Below are 18711 nucleotides of genomic sequence, written 5' to 3' on the forward strand. Positions count from 1 at the left end.
ACTGGAAAGAAAGAAATCATAGATACATAGACATCTAATTTAATCCTCACAATAACCTTAGGAGGAAGGAGCTATTATTATTCTAATTTTTCAATTGAGGAATATGAGGCTGAGATTAAGTGAATTACCCAAAAGGCAGATTTGAACTCAGGTATTTCTGACTCCAGGTCCAAAACTCTATGTGCCACCTAGAAGCCTCTTAACAATGTAGACTTAGATGGGCTAGAAATTACTTTATTTTACAAGAAACACGTCAGTTTGAGCATCAGAATTATAGCTGTATATAGAATAAATACAACCTGTTCATGGATATCCACAGAATCTCAGTGTCAGAATTAAAAGGGAATGCAACTTTACCTGAATAAGAATTCCCTTTACTACATCTCCTGATATCATCTAGCCTTAGCTTAAAACCTTCCTGTGTCTCTTAGTACTGCAGGCTTTTGAGTTCTAAATTCTGAAACCTTGACTTTGAAGGTGATAGCATCAGCTATAATTTTAAACTCTCTGTGACTGGCAGCTTTTCAGCCATCTCATTGATATCAGCATAGTTTTCTAATTAAATTGTTTTGGTCATCCATTGATAGAAAACCTACTACCTCCAAAGGCCTCCAGCCCCTTCCACTTTTTAAAATAGTATTTTGTTTCTTTTCAATTGTATATCAAGACAATTTTTATCATTCGGTTTTACAAGAGTTTTTTGAGTTACAGATTTTTCTCCTTCCCCTTTTTCTTTCCCCTTATCTCTTCTCTTTCTTTCCAAAAATGGTAGACAATTTGAGAAGAGTTATATTTGTCACAATTGTGAAAGAAGAAACCAGATCAAAAGCAAAACAAAAACAAAAAATGGGATGAAAAAAGTATTCTTTAATCTGCATTCAGAATCTATCAGTTACTAACTGAACGTGGATAGCATTTTTTATCATGAGTCCTTTGTACTTGTGTTGGATCATTGTGTTGCTAAGAAGAGCCAAGTTATTGATAATTGATCATCACACAGTGTTGCTGAGACTTTTTACAATGTTTTCCTGGTTCTGTTCATTTCACTTTGCATCAGTTTGCATGCGTCTCCAGATTTTTCTGAAATCTTTCTTAGTGCACAATCATGTTCCATTACATTTGTATGCCATAACTTCTTTAGCCATGAGACCCATTACATTTTTAGTTCACTGTCACTATTAAGAACTTTTGCTTGTATCAAGTCTAATTCTGACTAATTATCATTTCCATGCATTTCTCTCAGTTCTCCCCTTGAAACAAGAAAAACTGGTCAAGTCCAATCTTTTCCCCATATGAAAGCCCTTCAGGTACCGTACTTGAAAAGTGTTATAATATGCTTTCAGTGTGTAGTCTCTTCTTTAATCTACAGACCCCAACTCCTTCAGCCAATCCTAGTAAGACATGTTTTCCAGACTTTTAATCATTCTGGTTAATCTTCTATAGGTGAATGGTCAGGTCCTGTCAGACAGCAATCCTTAATAAATACTGATTCAATGATTGATTTGGTAATGCCCTTTCTAAAATAGGTTGTCTACCTGATCATGGTATTCCTTTCTTTTGCAATGAATGGTCTCTATATGATATCTTGAATTTCACGGATACAGTAACTGTAGCAAATCTTAATTTTTTTATGGTAGAGTGACTCATTCATAGACAAAAAAGGCATTTAAATCCATAGGCAAAACTGTACTTTTATACACTCTCCTCACACAGATATTGAGGGAAGTATATTAAAATCAAAACCCTTCTCATTGGTGTGAAGGTCAGTTTGATTTAGTGAGAAGTCTCAGTCACAGATCATTCTACAGTCGTTAACAACTAACCAGAACAGAGGGGAGTGAGGAGTCAAGCTTTATAGCTTAGAGATTCTTGTAGGCAATTTTAAAAATAGATCAGAAATGCTTATAATTACCACATTTTCTTTTTGAATAGCAGATTTTTATATTAAAAATTGGTTTTAAGGCATCTTGAGAACAGTTTTATGACCTTTGCTCCGGAGCCTACTGTTAGCCTATCTAAATCTATTCTTTCTAAAAAAAATTGTAATTCATTTACTTTAAAAACCCTTTGTGTCCATAGCTAGGGCAAAGGTAAATTTAATTGTCTAATGCCTTAGTTAGTATAGTGCAAACTAATGACATTTAACTGTCTTAACAAAAGTAAAGAATCATAGGGCTGGGGAATGGGGGAATAGATTTTACAATCCAATGCTTTACAATTTATTTAAGAAATTACAAAAAATGTAGTGCTTTGATGGTGGTGGGATATTGGGAGGGAAAGGTGATAAAATGGACAGATAATACATTATAATTTTATAGAAAGTACTATTTCATTTGAATTATGTTTTAAAATAATGGCTTTGTAGAAACACCTACATGTTTTGAGAGAATTGTCAGAGATTGCATCTAGAGAGGAGTGATAAGTTTGGAAGGGACAGATAACCATTATTGATACAAACAAGAAGTCTCAGATCAATTAAAGGAGGGAAAAAGAACCCAAGGCTGGATAGCTGGTAACCAGTAATCAGGATCTACAATTCATATAACATTCACCAAGCTTAAATATACTCAACCTTCTAAGATCAGGGGACCTTACATATAATGCATTGTATAGAGTGCTAGACTTTGAGTCAGGATGTCCCAAATTCAAATCCTATTTCATACATTTAACAGTTTTATGATGCTGAACAATTCATTAAACCTCTCTAAGTTTCAATTTCTTCATTTGGAAAATGAGGATAATAATTGCACTTTTCTTAGGGTTGTTGTGAAAAACAAATGAGATAACAGATTCAAAGCATTTTGCAGATGTTAAAAATGCTATAAAATTCTGACTTTTATTTAGGGACAGGAGTAGATTTTAAAGGACAAAATTGAAGTGACCCTGAAAGAAGAGATATGCAAATATACCTGGCTGGCAGTTATATTGGACTCTGCTATTTGAAAACAAATGGAAACACAACTGTTTGTTACAGCCATCCTTGGCAAGACTATAACCCCTAAGGGAAAAATAAGAAAAAGCCATTAAGTACAGAAATCAATTGTAATTAAAATTAATTTTGACCCCTCTCTCAGAGAGCTAATGTTACTTAGATCACTATGATTCCAATTTGCTTTAAATGTGTCATCAATATTTAGTGGAGAGAGAATTGGTTGAAGGTGAAATATCATCAATTACTCTCCCATTTGTGCTATAGTAATAATAATATTACTACAAGTTAAAATTACAAGACTATTATAGATGTTTAATATTAAAGTATTATGTATTTGATTATCATTATTTTTTAAATCTAATGTTAAAACTTTTAAAAAACACTATATTCAAGGAATTCAAATTACAGATTTTGCATTCTAGCCTTTCTAGGCTACATCATATCATTGTCATTATTAGTAGCAATAATAATTACTATTATATTATAGTATTTTAAAAGTAAACAATAAAGAACTTATTACTTCATCTTTTTAATATCTCATACAACTTCTCCAAAGATATCATACCATTCAATAAAGATTTTTTTTTCTGACAGAAAAGGAACTTATCACCAGGTCAAAATAGTCTTCCCTTACCCCTTGCCATTTGAGCTTCTCTGAATGACAGAGTACATACATTACATTAGTTGGGGAGGAGGAAATGGAATGGAGGTAATAAAACTTGGTACATATATACTCTACTCACTATGGAGATGATAACTCCAATTATACATTATCTACCTCATCTGTAACTCTTCCCACATGTTGAGCACAACAGAGTGAAGTTCTATGAACCTATGCTTTGCCATTAGTATAAATATTTCTTTTTGGCTTCACATTTAATCTCCAAAATGACTTTTAAAACAATTAAATGAGTCTTCCAATAAGTGAATAGGTTTGTATCAGTATAAGTCTCTTAGTATTCATTACATATATACAGAATGGAATGACACATATTGGTCCTAGACCATTAGAAAAATTGTAATGGCTTTTTAAATTATAATAAAAATGGCCATGTTTAGCGCTGATCCCATGGCTTAATTCTGAAAGTGCTTTTCAAGTATTAAGTTAAGAAACTGATTTGATTTTTTTTAATTTAGCATCAAACTGTAAAAAATGAATAAACCCACCAAAAACCATAATCTATATAGCATTTTGATCTTACAAATGGCAGCCTTAATTCAAGTTGAATTAGTCTTCAGGGAAATAGAAGGATGAACCTCTGTAAATTTACGCTTAGGTACTACACATATTTATTGTAATAGCTTGCTTATATAAAGCTTGCCTTAAAAGTGATGCTTGAAGACCTACAGATTCTCACTCTCTGGGTCACTGTTATTTAAATAACATTTCATAGTAGGAGCTGTAAATTCAGGAATAGGTTTTCTATTTGAATTATAATGCTTCTTCAATATCAGTGGTTCTTGAAATGAGGCCTTTGTATTCCTGAATATCCCTAAGATCCTTTTCATTTTTTGCTTGGAGTCCTGTAATATTCCGCTAATTGGCCTTCCTATTTTCAATCTTTCTCCCCTCTAATACATCTTTTATATATATTTTTTTTTCTTATGAATCGTGTTGGGAAAGAAAAATCAGAACAAAATGGAAAAAACAGAAGAAAGTGAATGGAGCATGTCTTGATTTACATTCTGTCTCCTTAGTTTTTTCTTGGATGTAGATGGCATTTTCCATGCAAAATTTATTGGGTTGCATTAGATCTGAAGAACAAGTCTGTCATAGTTGATCATGACACAATCTTACTGTTGCTATATGCAATGTTTTCCTGATTCTGTTTGTTTCATTAAGCATTAGTTTATATAAAATTTTCCAAGCCTTTCTAAAATCAGCCCATTCATCATTTTATTTAGAATAATAAAATTTCATTATTTTCATATACTGTAACTTATTCAGCCATTCCTCAATTGATGAGCATCTACTCATTTTCCAGTTCTTTGCCACCACAAAAAGAGCTGTTCCAAACATCTTTGTACGTGTGGAGCCTTCCCCTCCTTTTATGATTTCTTTGCGATACAGATCCAGTAGTGACACTGTTGGATCAAAAAGTATGCACAGTTCTATAGCCTTTTGGTCATAGTTCCAAATTGCTCTCCAGAATGATTGGATCATTTCACAATTCCACCAACAATGCAGCAGTGTCCAAGTTTTCCCACATTCTCTCCAACATTTATCATTATCTTTTCCTGTCTTCTTAGCCAGTCTGAAAAGTGTGAGATGGTACCTCAATTGTTTTAATTGGCATTTCTCTAATCAATAGTGAGTTAAAGCATTTTTTCATATGATCATAGATGACTTAAATTTCTTCATCTGAAAATTGTCTGTTCATATCCTTTGACCATTTATCAATTGTAGAATGACTTGTATTCTTATAAATTTGATTCAGTTTTTTATATATTTTAGAAATAAGGCTTTTATTAGAAATATAAGTATAAAAATTGTTTTCCAGTTTTCTCTTTCCTTTCTAACCTTGGATGCATTGGTTTTGTTTGTGCAAAACCTTTTTAATATAAAGTAATCAAAGCTGTCCATTTTGCATTTCATAATGTTCTCTAGTTCTTCTTTGTCCATAAATTCTTCCCTTCTTTAAGTTTTCTTAGGTAACTATCTTTTGCTCTCCTAATTTGTTTATAGTATCACCCCTTATTCCTAAATCATGTATACATTTTGACCTTATTTTGGATTAGAAAACATTTTTTTGTTGTTGTTGAAGCAATTAAAATTAAGTGATTTACCCAGAGTCACACAGCTAGGACATGCTAAGTATCTGAGGCCAGATTTGAGCTCAGGTCCTCCTGACTTTAGGGCTGGTGCCACCTAGCTGCCCTTAGATTAGCTCTTTAAAAAATTAAGAATGGAAATATGATAAGCCTTTTATGTGGAGAGATCTGGACCACTTGTTAGAATAATCCTGACTGCCAAGTTCACTACCCCACCCCACCTTTAAAAAAGAATATGTAGAATTTTTTGATATAGCCACATGAAAATACTTTTTGTTTGGGTATACTTGTTTCTTATAAGAAGCTCTCTTCTTATAAGGGGGGTCAAAATTAGTTTTAATTACATTGATTTCTGTATTTAATGGATTTTCCTTATTTTTCCCTTAGGGGTTATACTTGTTTTTCTTCCTTCCTCTCTTTCTTTCTTCCTTCTTTCTTCCCTCCCTCCTTCCCTTCCTTTCTTTCTTTTTTCCTTTTCTAAAAGTGAGATATAGATTTGGACAGTTAGGTAGACAGAGCATCAGGCTTGGAATCAGGAGGACCTGAGTTCAAACCTGGCATGGACAAGTCACAACACCGTTTGCCTCAGTTTCCTTACCTTTAAAATGAGCTTAAGAAAAAAAAAATGGCAAGCCACTCCAGTATGTTTGCCAAGAAAACCCCAAATGAAGTCACAAAGTCCTGGACACAGCTAATCAACTACTAACAACGACAAAGGTTGAGAAAGGAAAACATAAATGATTCTTAATTGAATAAAAAATTAATTTAAAAAAATGATTTATGCATAGTAGACAGGAGGAGCTCAGAACACAAGACAAACAGGAAGAAGGGACATGAGAACTGAGGCATGAAAACAATCAGCTACTAAGAGATTAGCATGGAAAACTGTCGGAGAGTTTGAATTGAAATATTGCTATAAACAAAGCATAAAAGCGCCAGTATCAGGAGTCTGTGGTATCAATACCAGGGATTTGGTACTATGTTAGCAAAGCCTGTTCTCTCTTTTCATTTGCAATTTTAGGGCCTCTTTCTGTTACTTTCAGTATAGATTTCAGTTGTCCTAAACCTTTGGCCAAAAGAAATACTAAGTCCTGTGTGTATTTTGCTTAAAACATATATATATATATGTATGTATATATATACATACATATATATATGAGAAAAAGATGCTATTATTTATTCTAGAATTAGAGTTCTTAATCTTGTGTGTGTGTGTGTGTGTGTGTGTGTGTGTGTGTATTAGACTCTTTAGCCAACTGGTAAAGCTTATGTATCTTTTCTCTAATAATGTTTTTACATATTTTAAGGAAAGACTAAATTTCAGTTAGAAATTCATGAAAATAAAGGTATTTTTTTTAACCTGTCAGAGTTCAGGGACCCTCTCTAATGTATCCATTGAACTCACTTAAGAATCTTTATTCTATGTTTTGCGTAACTTCATATATGTCTTCTTAATGGCAAGAAGGGAGACTATCTGGAACTCAAAGTTTTGAAAACTAATGTTAAAAAATTGCTTTACACTTAACTGAGAAAAGTAAAGTATTAAACAAGAATCCTTATTCTGGGGAGAAAAAGAGAAACTATACTGGCGTATTGGAGCTAATTTATAATATAAACTATACAAAGTATGAAAGTAGTATTAAATGTATAAAGTTGAAATAAAATTTTAAGGTTCAGTCCTTTCAATGTTGAATTGATAAGAACAGCAAGATATAAATAGATTAAACTACAGGCATTATAACTTTCACTTTCCACAACCTTGAATGTGACCTATTTTCTTCTTGCCTTGTCTTTGCAAGTCAAACCATATCCTCATATTCCACTCCCACCCCTGAAAGGTAGTAAATTGCTTGGAAAGAAAAAACCATATTCCTAGGGAGAGAGGGTTGCTAAGTCCTATTAGAAAAAAGAGGAAAGCACATTTTACATGTTAAGCTCAGTATATTTGCTGACAAAAAATATGACTAGTTCATTTTGTCTGGCTCCCCATCATCACCTGTTGGCTATGAAAGGAAAGAATACAGAAAATGGGTAACAAGGTCAAGAGAAAAATTATTTTGTAATCATAATTATTTTTGTCATTATGATTACAAATATTTTTAATAAGTCAGCTAAAAGAGATACTTTTCTTTATTTCTTCCAGTTGTTTTTCATTGTAGAATTTTATTACTCCATAATCTTTTTGGTTCATAAATTTTCCTTAAACTATCAGAACCATGTCTATAATTATAAAAATGCCACACATTTATTAAGCACCTACTGTTTGCTAAACACTATGATACCCACTGGGGTAGTAGTTTAGATAAAACTTGATTCCTACTATTAGAGTAAAATAATGAAAAATGCATATTTGATTTTAGATTTAGTAATAGAAAGGCCCTTCCTCCCATTCTTCCATTTTAAAGATGAAAAAACTGAGTTCTCATAGAGTTTTAAATGATTTGTTTAGGGTCACACATATATTTAGAAACAGAATGGAGATTCAAACTCAAGTCCTTTGACACTAAATCTATAACAATTTCCACTATATTATATTAATTCTATTTTAATATATGTATAAAACATTGAAGAAATTAAGGGACAAATAAATTTAGGTGAGAAAAGGCATGTTTTAAACAGCTTTGAGACATTGGGGGGAGCCTACATCCTCTTTTAGAATAACAAGAGTTGGTAAACAGAAGGCTATGAAATTATATTAAACATTACAGAGAGTAACACTAGACATAGGGAAGCCAGAGATAAAGAGAAAATGCAAAATCTCATTCTTCAGACAGTTCATTAACTCTTTTTTCCATTATCACCAAGCCCGAGCTCTTCCCAGCATTTTGATCTGTCTTCCCAGTAGCTATCCCAATAGTCTAGGATAGACCTTGGATTAGGGACATTTAGAAAATGTTTTCCATTAATATTCCAAAAAGTATGTACATTTAAAAAATTCATTCTAGACTAAGCCTATAGCACTAGTTGTGTATATCCTTGAAAATGTTAGGAAAAATCAGTTACATTTTCATTCACAGATGGTATTTCACATCATCAGAACTGCTAGCTTAGTTTACATCAACATTAAACTCATTCCTGCCACAACCAATTCTACAGTGTCAAGAAATTTAATTTGGGACAGATTCATCCTTCCTGCCAAAAACAGTCAGTCAAGGCTTGCTTATCCAGGGCAAATACTGCTTTCACCTCCAGCAAAATCCTTCTAAGCCAAAACTTCATTGCCTCTCATGCTCTCAGGAAAAATATGAATCAAACAAAACGCTAGCTTAAAGAAGACATCTCTTTGGATCCAATGGAAAAAAAGAAAATTCATACCTTATTTTGTACAGACAGTAGTTTTTTTATTATCTTTACCCAGCAGAACAAAGTTATCACCTTTGCCTTTTCAAGCTAGAGAGGGGATCTGATTCTAACACAAGATTTGGAAGATAACTAGCTTTGAAAGAGACAGTTAAAAAACACTAAAGCACACTATGTGTATACATATTTATACTCCAAAAAAACTTCATTAAAATATCTGCACAGTAAATACATTCAAAGCAATTTGAAATTTTCTCAAGTTCCTTTTCTTGCAAATAAGGACAAACAATGATTCTATATCTAAGAATACTTTATGGAAATGGGGAGAAAGGAAGAGATGAGCCCAAGGTAAAGATGAGATGGTTACTTTCATTCATTTATTGACATTAAAAAATGTTCATTAATAGTCACTAGTTATAATGCATTAATACTAGATACTTTGAGACAATCAGTAAGATACATGCCCACCTACAGGGATCTTATACTTTAAAGGAAAGAGATGAAATCTAGACACAAATAAAGAGTGCAAAACAATATTTGCAGAGTGACATTGGACTTTAGAGAAAAGATATGTAACAAGGCACATATTCAAGTCATGCATTAAAGATGACTAAGTTTGCATTAGTCAAAGTTAGGGCAGTAAGAACATTAGTTGGAAAAGAATGAATCAGATCTGGGAGGTTAAACTGTCAATGTATAGCTTTTTGTGTTTTTGTAATTATTCTTTGACAACCATTCCAATCATTGTTCATAAAGTGAGGCGTTGGAATCCAGAAGCAACTATAATTATATTATTATATACTATGAATTTAGTAATGATTTATTTGGTCAGTTACAAAGTATTTATTGGCCATCTACATTTGAGGCACTGTGAATATAAAGGCAAAAGCTAGATGTTCCCTAACATCATATAACTTATACTCTACTAATATCATCATATTGATTGCTTTCTCAGTCAGTGAGAGAAGGCTGAAGGAAGGGAAACTCCTTTTGAAACTCAAAATTTAAAAATAAGTGTTAAAATAAATAAAACAATTTCAAAATAACATATACCCTTCTGTTTCTAAACTTTGTTATACATGAATAAGAGCTTATCTATTCATTTATTTAATTAATTCTATAATTGAATTATTCCTGTCTTCAAAGACTGTGCAATCTAGTGGAATGTTTTATTTTAAAAGGAAACAGATAGTAAAGTCTTTTAAAAAAAGTGACTCAGAATGTCCAAAAAATTAAAGTTTATATGTGTGTATTGAGAGAAATGATTATTAAATGACCAATTATTGAGTAGATCTAGAGTTTTTTTCCCTTCCTTTATCTTTGTTCTCTGCTAGGTCAGAAGGTCATTGCTGTTAAGAAGATAGAATTAACTGTCCTCAACCTTATTCAGCCCCTTCCCAAATGGGGAAGCTCATTGTTCCCCTTCCGTTAAGGCTTGGGGTGCTAGTGGAGGAGAGATCCTTTGTTTAGATTGTCCAAGGTTAGATGTGGTCTGGGACAAGAATGATCAAGATCACATCCCCCAGCCCTTCATCAGAATAGGTCCACCTCCATTATAATAGTCATTCTCATTGTCAACCAATCAGAGTTGATTGGCACTCTCTTCTATGGGCATTTAAGAGTTGAATGAGTTCCATGAGAGGTTTTGGCATTCCACTGACCTCTTTTATTATCTACTACCATAATTAATAAAATTATTATTTCCCCAGAAACTCTGTCTCTCAAACTTTTAAAATATGTCACAGTGTTATAGGTTTATGTGTCTTAAATAGAATGATGGACGATTAAGAACAAAGATATTATAGCAAAGTTGTTCAGTTTTTAAAAACCTGATTTTAGAGTAGGAGATGATGGGGAAACTCCTATTTCAAAGTCCCTCTTTATGGGAAATGAGAGTTCAAACTTGACAGAGATTGAAGTCTCTAAGGAGGCTGTTATGGAACAACTTGAGAAACTTTAGTACAGTAAATCACCAGGAATGAATGGCATTCATCCTGAGGTTCTGAGAGAAATAAAATGTGAAAGAGTGGAGATCCTGACAAGGTTTTGCAATATATCCTTAAGACAGCAGCTGCTTTGAAAAGATTGGAAAGTCACTAATGTGGTGCCTGCCTTTTAAAAAGTTGCCTAGGGAACGTGTAGGAAGTACAGGTTGGTAAACCTTCACTCCTTCTCTGAGAAGCTGGCTCTAAAGGTCTGATACTCAGTTGCATTGCAATTCAGTTTTTTTGTAACACCTTTCATTCAGTAAGCTCAAAGAACTTCCTGAATGAAACAGAATTGCTGCAGTCTCCATACTATGAAAGGAATGTACATGTCTATGTGTACACATGTATCGTCTTTGTTAAATACACACATACAATGCCACTGGGAAGAAAAAAAAAAGATACCAGTTCCATTTCCCCATAAGAATTATGAAATCAGCATGAAAAAAATGAATGAATGAAAAAATTATTTAGTATTCACTGTTTGCCTAGGGTAGTGCTAAATCCTGGGCATATAAAAGCAAAGACATCTCTGCTCTTAATAATGTTATATTATACACACACACACACACACACACGATAAGAGTAGTGTCCTATGAGGGGCATTTTTGGTCAACATCAAGATGGTGAGCACACAACATATTCACTGAGGTTAAGAAAATGATCAAGGAGAAGGGAAGGAAAGGAAGCATTAATGGGACCTAAAATAGTGGACAAGTGATATAATCATCAATTAAGACACAAAGCAAGAATTCTAGTGATGAATAGGTTAAAATATCCACTGTGTGATTTCTGGTCTATAAAACAAGATGAATAGGGAATTTTTTTTTAGCATAATGCTATCCTAGAGGTGGATATTGAAAGATATTGCTTCTTGTTGAAATCCTGAGTCCCTACATGTGCTGTTACTTTCTTCATTGAAGACTTTATCCTATGAATAAATAGGATCTTTTTAAAGTAAAAACCATTGGCCTTTGCCAAGTACTATCCAAAGAACACAACAATAATGGGAAATCAAGAAAATTGGGAACTGCTACATTTCTTATTTTATTACTTGCCCTATCATTCTGGGTAACTGCGACTCTGCAATCTTTCATACACATATGTAGTCTTGTTTCTCATTTAAAGGTTGTAGACCTGCAAAGAACATTTAGAAAATAAGTAATTTGACCACATGGTTATTCTTCAAATTATTTGATTTTCTAACATATTGTTCTTTGATTACAAATTAGCAAAGATGATTAATACATGAAATTCTTTACATTTACATTGGAAGGTCCTTGAGATTAAGAATTTTCATTTTTTTTTCACATATATGTAGCTAATACTAAAGGCAGTGCCAGCACATAGTAGGTGCTTAATAAATGCTCATTGATTTTTACAAATCTTGTATTGAAAACCAGGGGACTTTGCAAAAAAAAAAATATTTCTTTTGGTGATCAAGTTAAATTTAAACTCATTCACCTAGTGGCACAGAAATGAAAAAAAAAAAATCATGAATGTGCACTATGGACTTCAGCCTGTAAAGACCTCAATTTATCCTATTGGTGCTTTCCCTTCTGCTAGTTTAGAGAATAAAGACAGAATCACAGTCTATGAAGGAATCTTAAAGATTATTTAACTCAGCTCCCTCCTTTTAGAGATTAGGAAATTAAGAGCTACATGAAGATAATTTTTCTGAAATGACACTTTTTTTAGTGTTGTAAGAAATGAACTCTTTAAAAATATAAACCTATGAAATTCTCTCAAGAACATAAGGTCCATGTTAGAATTTCACATGGGTTGATAATACTCTTGCCCAAATCATATGCCAAAATATTGCTCAATTCACAGTGACAGTACATTTTTAAAATGAATATTAAATTATTTAGAATGCCTATTTTTGTGTGTGAAAAATAGCATCATTGCCTCTGCAGTGCCATAGAATCAGTAATAAAAAAAATCATGGAGTTGGAAGAGGTTTCATCAAACATAATCTTACCAGAATCAAAAGCAATCCTTACTATAACTTATCTGAAAAGTCATAGTCCAGTTTCTGCTTGAAGATCTCTAATGGAGGAAAACCTGCTACCTCCTGATGTAGCCCATTTCACTCATAAACAGCTCTAATTATCAAAAAGTTTTTTTTTTCCTGAAATCAAACTTAAATTTGTTACTTTGCAATTTTTAACCATTTAAAATTTTTTGAAATAATTTTATTTTTATTTATGAAATAAGCATTTCTATAACATAGCAAAGTAAAAAAATTTAAAGATGATTGCATATGAAACTGCAATTATGTAGAACTTGTTCCTTTTAAATATATAATAAAGTTATCATGTAACTTTCTTTTTTCTTTTCCTTTCTTTCTCCCTAGCCTAGAGATGGCTACTATCAGATACAAATATGTGTGTATTTCATATATGCATACATACATACATATATATATACACATAAATCATTCTATATATCTATTTATCAGTTCTTTCTCTGGATATAGAATGCATCTTCCTTCAAAGTTAATTTAGGTATTTATCATCGTCAAAATGATTTATTCATTCAAAGTTGTTCTTAAAACAATATTGCTATTACCATGTACAATGTTCTCTTTGTTCTGCTCATTTTTGCTCTTCATTATTTCATATAAGTCTATCCATGTTTTGTTCTACAACCAATGTGTGCTCATCATCTTTTATAGCACAGTAATATTCCATTACAATCATATAGCACAACTTGTTCAGCCATTCCCTAACTGACAGGCATCCCTGCAATTTCTAGTTTTTTGCCACCACAAAGAGGGCTGCTATAAATATTTTAGGACATGTAGATTCTTTTCCTTTTTCCCTTATTGTCTTTGAAAACAGAGCTGTAGAAGAAAATGGTAAATAACTCTAAATATCTCTGCCAGGGAACTCCAGATGGGGTCATGAAGAGTTGGAAATGAATGAAAACAACTAAACAATAATATCCCATTCCAAACAAAACAAGTCTAATTTTTCTCCTATTTGATAGCCCATCAAATATTTGTCCATAAGTCTTCTCTTATTTTTCCTATTTCCTTTAGCAGATCCTCCTGGGGCAGAAATTTAAGGGCTTTTGTCCACCTCTGTATCTTTTCCAAATCCTTAAACTATGTCACCAAGAACCGAAATTAATACCATAGATGTGGTCTGACCAAGGCAGTAAAGCAAGACAATAACCTTATTCCGATGTCTTTTGTAGCACAGCACTAGTTCTCATTAGTTATTTTTCTTTACTTACTTCTTCCTTTTTTTCTGCCTTGCCAAATGCTCACTCATTGAATGTATAGTCTACTAGACCTCTCTTTAAGGTATAATGCTTTCTAACCATAAAACTTCCATCCTGTACTTGTAAGGTTTATTTTTTGAATCCACATGTAGGACTTTTATATTTACATCAATTGTACTTCATCTTATTATATTCAGCCCAATTCTCTAATCTGTAAACATCTTTTGGATTCTGATTCTGTTATTCAGTATGTTAGTTGTTCTTTCCAGATGAGTAATCAACAAATACTTTGTTTTTAAAGTGATATGCAAGAATAGAATTAAGATGCTTTGAAACATTCATAATGGAGATATCAATGATAGTTTTCAAGTTCACGTAGTACCTTAGATAAGATTAGTGAAGGAATTTAAGAGACTACTGCATCACTTAAAACCACCAAAAATCACTGTGGTTTCTTAAAGACAAGACTAAACAACTGTGAACTGCGCCCAAAGGGCTATAAAATTGTGCATACCCTTTGATCCAGCAATCTCACTACTGGGTCTGTTGAGATCATAAAGAGGTAAAAGGACCCACATGTGCAAAAAAAATATTTGTAGCAGTTCTTTTTGTAGTGGCACAAAACTGGAAATTGACTGAATGCTCACAAATTGGGGAATGACTGAATAAATTATGGTATATAAATATAATGGAATATTACTGTTTTATAAGAAATGATTAATAGATTGATTTCAGAAAAGCCTGGAAAGACTTAGATGAATTAATGCTGAATGAAGAAAGCAGAACCAAGAGAACATTTTACACAGCAGTGGCAAGATTGATGATCAACTATGATAGACTTGGCTCTGTTCATCAATGCAAGGATCCAAGACAATTCCAATAGACTTGGAATGGAAAATGACACCCACATCCAGAGAGAGAACTGTGGAGATTGAATTCAGATTTAAGCATACTACTTTCACCTTTTTTGTTGTTTTTGTTAGCTTTTTTTTTTATCATGGCTTTCTCCCCTTTTGTTAAGATGTTTCTTTCACAAAATGATAAATAAGGAAACATGTTTAAAATGATTGTACATGTATATGTTATATTAGTTTGTTGTCTTGGAGAGAGGAGATATAAGAGAGGGAGAGAGAAAAACATTGAAATTCAAAATCTTACAAAAATGAGTGTCGAAAACTATCTTTACATATAATTGGAAAAATCAAACATAATTGAGAAAAAAGACTCATACATGCATACATATGTTTGAGAGGTATGTTTGAGAGAAGTTCCTAAAATTCCATATCCAATAAACAATTTTTTGTGAATCATTGTGTTCTATGTCTGCTGAGGTAGAGTTTTTTTCCCTTGGTTCTACTTCCCCTTTCATTCATTCCCATCCACCTTTACCTTGTTGCCCTTTTGACCTTGTCCTATGCTTCCATTGTACTCTCTGAAACCTTCATTCTGTTGTTAATAAAAATTTTTCTCAATACAGACTTCTCACACTATTTCCTTCTTATTTACATTCATATATACCTGGCCCTCTCTGGAAGACATTATGTCCACAGTTACTCATCTCCAGTACTAGGTACATCTTGTCACACCGAGATGGGAGAAGTAGACAATCACTTTGTTTCTCATCGCTATTGCTGGAACTCCTTTTTCTTCCTGACACAGAGCAACTTCTTCAAAATTCAATCTGTCACTCCATCTGCTTTTTTAAAATCACTATCCAAATTGCAGTCACCTAATAGCCTCCAAATTATTCCTACTCCTTCCTCCAAGAAGTCAGTTCCTAGTTCATAATATTGTCATCTATCTTCCTTCCCCTCATTATCAAAGACTTCAGCATATATACTGATAGACCCTCAAACAAAATAGTATCCAAATTTGTCAACATCTTCAGCTTCCCTGATCTAGATTTTTAATCTACTTCAGCCACCTGCAGGCATGCTTGTGCCCTGGATCTCAGTCTTACCCACTGTCATGCTGCCTCTATGTTCCTGAACTTAACACCTCCCACTTTGATCATAACTTCTTAGTTTTCCATCTCTTTTTCTGCTTTAGTCTTCCTAACTTATTCTTCATTCTCAAGACAACCTAAGCCCCCTCTATTCTACCCTGTTCTTCTATTCCATCACTCTTACTCTTCATTTTCTTCCCTTTTTTAACCTTACTATTAAATAGTTCAACTAAATCTATATTCTCTGTATTTTTTATCCTATTGTGCTATCATTATTTGTACTTTGCTAAGATCCAAACCTGAATTACCCCATATTTCTGCATTCTCTAGCTGAATGCCATTGCAGGAAGTCACAAAATTATACTGACAGGTTCATTATAGATTTATGCTATCTAATCTCTACTGTCCCTCATTTCTTCATGGTAACTTTTTCCTGATATACTGTTCCCCAACAGAGAACCTTACCTCTTACTTTGCTGGAAAAAAATCAAGGCCTTCCACTACAAACCTTCTTTTGTCCTCTATTCCATACTTCAAAGCTTTTTCAACATCATCTATTCTCCCATATTTTGTTCTGGTCTTTGAAGAAGAGGTGGTCCTTCTATTTATACTTTTGTACCCATCTTTTCAATGAAGGCATTGCCTTATTCTGTCCCTTTTCTGCCTCACATCGTTAATCCTTATTTACTGACACCTTCCTTACTTTCTAGAAATAAATCTGTCTCCCTTATCTTTGAAATACACATTCACACACACATGCATGTGAGCGCCTATACATATACACATTTCATTTAATCCTGCTATATTCTTAAACCATCAGTCTCTAATTGTCTATATTATACCTCTACTTGATTATTTCATCAATAACTCAAACTCAACATGTCCAAAAATAAGCAAACATTTAAGTGTTTACTGTATATTCTGAACCTTGTTAAGAAATGGAAATATAAATATAAGCAGAAAGAGAAGTTTCTGATCTCAAAAAATTTATATTGTAAAAGGAGAAGACATATAAAAGAAAGCAGTAAGAGGCTTGAGAAGAAGAGGATCAAGTGACATAGCAGAGAAAAGCTAGAATGAAGGAATGAGACATGGCTAGCCTGGATTCCTTTCTTAAATGGAGATTCTGGGAGGAGTCATTCAGGAGACCAAAGGGGAGGAGAATACTTCCAGTTTATGTGAATTATGTAAATTCTAGAACTGGAGTAAGCTTTCAGATGAAGAAGCTTTGGGGATATGGTGAAGTACAGAGTGTATGCTGAAGAGCAAGTCATTTTTTCATCCTAAATATTTTTCTTCTCCAATCGTTCTTGTTTCTTATTGAGGGTACCATTGTCCCTCCAGCCCCCTAGCTTCACAAACCTAAAACTAATTTTTGTTTTCTTCTTTCTTACCCTATCCCCAATTATACCCAACCAATTAACCAATTCCCAAATGCTATCAATTTCATCCCCTTAGAATCTCTTTTCTAACTTCTACTCTTTTCCATACTACCACCTTTCTCATTCAAGCCCTATCACTTCTTGCGGGAACCATCTCTGTAGTCTCCTAATTGATCTCCGTTAACTCCAGTCCCTCATTTTCCAACTCATCCTCTACACAGCTATCAGAATAATATTCTTAAGAGATAGGTCTGATTCATCTCCTCAAATTATTTGTAATTATTGCACCTAGAGCAGAATGTAAACTTTTCTTCCTGTCATTTAAAGCCCTCCACAGCTGTATGCTCCCAGCCTATCTTTCCAGGTGGTAGAGAGTTTTAAATGCCAGATTTTTCCTCTTCATCCCACTATCTTAAGTCAAACCTACCTCTTATCTATTCTTTGGACTCATCATTATTCATCTTGTCACTGTGCCTTCCCCCAAGAAATCTCTCTCTTTTCTGGAATCTAATGCCTTTATGCTTCCATCTTTTCCTCTTACCTTCTTTCATGAATCAGCTCAGGTGGTTTTTTCCTCCTCTGATGCCTTACCTCTCCTATTTTTGAGCACAATACTTTCTTCTGTCTAACTTATCTGAAACTAATGCATGTATGTACTTTATACACATACACACTCACACCCACACCTATATTCCCCACCACACATACACACATATACGCATACTTTTCTCAGAATCTTAATCCCAGGAGATTAGGAATTGTCTTGTTTTAATTTTATATTCAAAGTACCTGTCATGCTTGCCTTAAAAGTACAGTGTCATAAAAGTTAGTTAACTTTTTCCAAAAATGAAATTTTAAGTTTATAAATGATTAAAGACTAAATATTAAAATTTTACTATAAATATAAACATTCTTAAATCCCAGTTCCTAGTTTTAGTGGTCAGATTAGAAGTTTAGAAAGAACATAGCTCTTAAGTTCTATTTATCTTTAAAATAGCAGGGATACAAATGATGTATATATAATGTGTTTATATGCTGTAACTCTTAATAGCACACATAATAGGATTTTTCTATTCTTGTTTCAGATGATCATTCTCGAGTAAGACTGCAGACACTAGAAGGAGATACAAACTCGGACTACATTAATGGAAATTATATTGATGTATG

The 18711-nt window shown here is 33.1% G+C and overlaps 1 protein-coding gene across 8 annotated transcripts in view; it reads left to right on the forward strand.

The window, feature by feature from the left end:
- PTPRM (protein tyrosine phosphatase receptor type M) overlaps window positions 1–18711 on the forward strand; it is a 936902-nt gene that overhangs the window by 805954 nt on the left and 112237 nt on the right. For all 8 annotated transcript variants that reach the window (XM_031953603.1, XM_031953648.1, XM_031953697.1 and 5 more), the window contains one exon: window positions 18630–18706. In XM_031953603.1, coding sequence (XP_031809463.1) covers window positions 18630–18706 — 77 coding nt within the window. The remainder of the gene's footprint in view (window positions 1–18629; window positions 18707–18711) is intronic.

Source organism: Sarcophilus harrisii, chromosome 1 (genome assembly GCF_902635505.1).
Source record: "Sarcophilus harrisii chromosome 1, mSarHar1.11, whole genome shotgun sequence".
NCBI lineage: Eukaryota > Metazoa > Chordata > Mammalia > Dasyuromorphia > Dasyuridae > Sarcophilus > Sarcophilus harrisii.